The 3,568-nt window shown below is 40.5% G+C and overlaps 1 protein-coding gene across 1 annotated transcript in view; it reads right to left on the bottom strand.

Moving 5' to 3' along the window:
* The window catches only part of LOC107100576 (probable ATP-dependent RNA helicase DDX5), an 11,070-nt gene that overhangs the window by 6,010 nt on the left and 1,492 nt on the right, over positions 1 to 3,568 (bottom strand). The window contains exons 2-7 of the mRNA XM_015399116.1: positions 1,701 to 1,878; positions 1,465 to 1,561; positions 912 to 1,045; positions 748 to 813; positions 525 to 666; positions 233 to 445 (exon numbers count right to left, since the gene is read on the bottom strand). Of these exons, the coding sequence (XP_015254602.1) occupies positions 233 to 445; positions 525 to 666; positions 748 to 813; positions 912 to 1,045; positions 1,465 to 1,561; positions 1,701 to 1,878 (830 nt within the window). The remainder of the gene's footprint in view (positions 1 to 232; positions 446 to 524; positions 667 to 747; positions 814 to 911; positions 1,046 to 1,464; positions 1,562 to 1,700; positions 1,879 to 3,568) is intronic.

Genomic DNA, 3,568 nt, shown 5'->3' with positions numbered 1-3,568 from the left:
AAAGGCGGGCCCATCCAGGAAACACACAGCCAGGCAGACGGGCTCTGAGCCAGCTCCCATGTCAGAGGATGAAGAGAGCACATCCAGTTAGTCACAGTCAGAGAAACAGGACTACACTGGAAAACAGGCCGATCTCCAACATCTATAAACAAAGTTGTTGATGGCAGCAGCACAACATATTTCTCTCCAGGATGGAGTCACAGCCAAACAGGAACAGACCAGATGAAGCTACTTATTAAAAGAATTGCATTCAGTACTCTATCAAATCCAGAGGAGCAACTAACCCGAATTTGATCCACTATTTTGCGGATCTGAGGTTCAAAGCCCATGTCCAGCATGCGGTCTGCTTCATCAAGCACAAGGTAGGTGCAACGACGCAAGTTCGTTTTTCCACACTCCAGGAAGTCGATGAGACGGCCTGGGGTAGCGATGCAAATCTCCACTCCTTCAACACAAACACAGTAATCAATATGAAGGCCATCAGGACATGTGCCTCTGCATCCAGACGTTAGAAGCAGACATACCCCTCTCAAGGTCCCTTATCTGTGGTCCTTTTGGTGCTCCACCGTAGATGCAAGTAGTCTTGAGACGAGAAGCCCTGCCGTATTCAGCAGCAACTTGTTGCACCTGCTGAGCCAGCTCACGGGTCGGTGCCAGCACCAAGCACTAAACAGATCAGGTTCAATTTAACAACTTTACTCATCACTAGTCACAGTTGATTACATGACAGCACAAAAGCACACTTACAATAGGTCCATCCCCATGCTCCAAAAATGGCTGATGTTGGATGTGAACAATTGCTGGCAGAAGGTACTAAAGGAAGCAAACAAAACAAAAAAAAAAGGTTTCATAAAAGTGACTTTTATTCTGGTGTCTGTTATCAAAACCTTAAACGAGTGGGTATCACATACTGCGATGGTTTTCCCAGAGCCAGTTTGAGCGATGCCAACCATGTCTTTACCACTCAAAGCAACAGGCCACCCCTGGGACTGGATTGGAGTCGGTTCAGTGAAGTTCTGCTTAACAATAACATCCATGACGTAGTCTGTTGGAAAACAGGATATTCAGGTTAAACCGCTGATAACAGGGCAGAAGGTTCGCTATATGACAGAGGGTACATCATGCAGGATGCCATTCCAAAAAAAAAAAAAACAAATCCACTGGAATGTCTTTTCAAGGTTGAAGATGTTTCTCTTCCGATCCGGGAAACTTTTTAAATAAAAAATTTCAGCGTCGAGTTCAAGGTTTTATACAGTAGCCCATCAAAGCCTTATTTTTGTTCATGCAAATTGAAGGGCTACTATATAAAACCTCCAACTCAACGCTATTCCTGACATTCTGAATTGAAAAAGCTTCCTGGACGGGATAAGAAACGTCTTCAAACTTGGAAACTTTTTTTGGAATGACTATGACCTGGATGACTGAGAATCTTCACCAGCATCATGCAGAATGTTTGGGGCTTACTTGGAAACGCAGCTTCGTGGAATTTAATAATTGGTTTGGGGCAATCTCTGCCTTTGACCGTAACTTCTTTGCTTCTACGATACTGTTCGACCTCTTGCTGCAACAGCAAAACAAAAAAGTGACTTTTAACAGCAACCAGATGAAATTTGAGCTTCACTCTGTATATCAAAGCTTAAATATTTCTATTCAAACAGAATGGAAGAGTTCCACATGTTATTTGAAAAAAAGGTTCTCACCAGAGGTCTGTGTGTGACATCTGGATGCTCCTGGTAGAAGTTCTTTTGAAACTTTGGAAGCTCGTCCAGGTTCCAGTGTCTCTTCCTCAGTCTTTCTCCAGGGTTTCCAAACTTTCCCTGAGGAGGTCCTCCCCTGTTGCCTCCGCCGCCACCAAAACGAGGAGGTCCACCACCATACCTAGAAGGGAGGGACAAATCATTTCGTACAAAAAACAAAATCTAATGTTTACATTAATGACTAAATACAAAGATTTAACTGCCAGCTTTAATAAAGCTGCATCTGAAACGGCCTTCAGGTGTGGGCATTTAGGTGTGTTGGAGTCCATCCAACTGGTTAAACAAGTTATTGATATGTAGAATCTAAATACACGCCACCCGTCCTATAATATCCTCTCAAAAAGTTCTAAATAATCCTTTGCAATTCTGCTACTGCAAACACAGATGGTGCTTTGGTGAGCTCGTCCTGCTTATGATGTAATATGGGGTCTTTCACATAAACAGCTAGAGACGCACCGACTCGATACCTGAACTGGATATCAGCTCCTATATTGACCCATTAGCTTCTTTATTTCTACTCTTTATGTGTTATTAAATAACGTACATTTATATCTCTTAGGCGGTGTCCCAATACGGCTTTCACATCTGATGCAATGTCGATATTACATCTTTAAGAATCGGCTGATACCGATATTGACCTGATAAGATATTAGCACCAATCTCACTAGCTTATGTTACTTATTTTATACTGTAGAACGTTAAAGGAGGCTTGTACAAGTAACATTCATAACACAGAAAGCAATAGTGGACAAAAGAAGGTAGAAAACAACTGACCCATGTAAAATTAACAGATAAGTTAGAGAAACTTTTAACAGAAGCAGAAAGTATCTGATATTTGATTTTGGCTAATATTGGACCGATTTCCAATATCACACCCCAAAATTTCTGTGTTCTTTTTTTAAACCATGTTTATGTCAAGGCTAAAAAATTTACTCACACAGAAAGCTATATGGTTCTTTTATTTTACAGTTTAATCAGGTAAATATCGATTTCGGCTAAAATGCCCAGGTATCGTATTGGAAAAAAAAAAATCTAAATGGTGCATCTCTATTGAAAGCTAGCATATTATCTAGATCGCCAAGTTCAATTTTCCATGTTTACTAAGCCTAAACAAGGCTTTGTTTAGGTCTATAAAGCCTCAAACTCGAGGTCATCTCTGACATTTTGAATTGAAAAAGCTTCCCAGATGGGAAGTGAAACATTTTCAAACTTGGAAACAAAGTCCAGTGAATTTTTTGAATAGATAATTCCAAACTTTTTTGGAATCATCTAGATGCCAGCCCAAATAAACTATGTTTGATTCAAACACCCGATCCCTAGTGTTTGTAAAACTCTCTGCAACTGTATAGGGCAGAATACATCGGTGGTCCAAAAGTTGATCTGTCGCTATTTAAGGTTTCTGTTCCTGTGCTTTTGGCTGGAAACGAGAAAAGTTCTAAGGGCACCAACTTAAAAAAAAAAATAAAAAAGTTCGCTCAATTAGTAGTAATAGTGCTCAATTATGCTTTTTTTAAATTTATTTTATGGGCAGAAACAAGAGGTTTTTTTCTTAATTCAGGGAGCCAAAGATGCATGCATGAAGTAAAAGCTTATTCTCATTAGCTTTTGCATAAGAAACTTATTCTACTGTCCAACCTCTTCAGGAACAGCAGTCATGTTTTACTTTGAGTAGACCATTTCCAGATTTTATTTTAGACTCTAAAGCAGGGGTGGGCAATTCCAGTTTCTGGGGGGCCGGTATCCTGCAACTTTTAGATCCATCTTGGTTCAACACCCCTGAATCAAATGGCCGAGTTTCCTCCTCACCATGC

The sequence above is a fragment of the Cyprinodon variegatus genome, unplaced genomic scaffold, assembly GCF_000732505.1.
Source record: "Cyprinodon variegatus isolate N-32 unplaced genomic scaffold, C_variegatus-1.0 Scaffold989, whole genome shotgun sequence".
Classification (NCBI taxonomy): Eukaryota; Metazoa; Chordata; class Actinopteri; order Cyprinodontiformes; family Cyprinodontidae; genus Cyprinodon; species Cyprinodon variegatus.
This window is presented reverse-complemented; position numbering and strand designations above follow the sequence as displayed.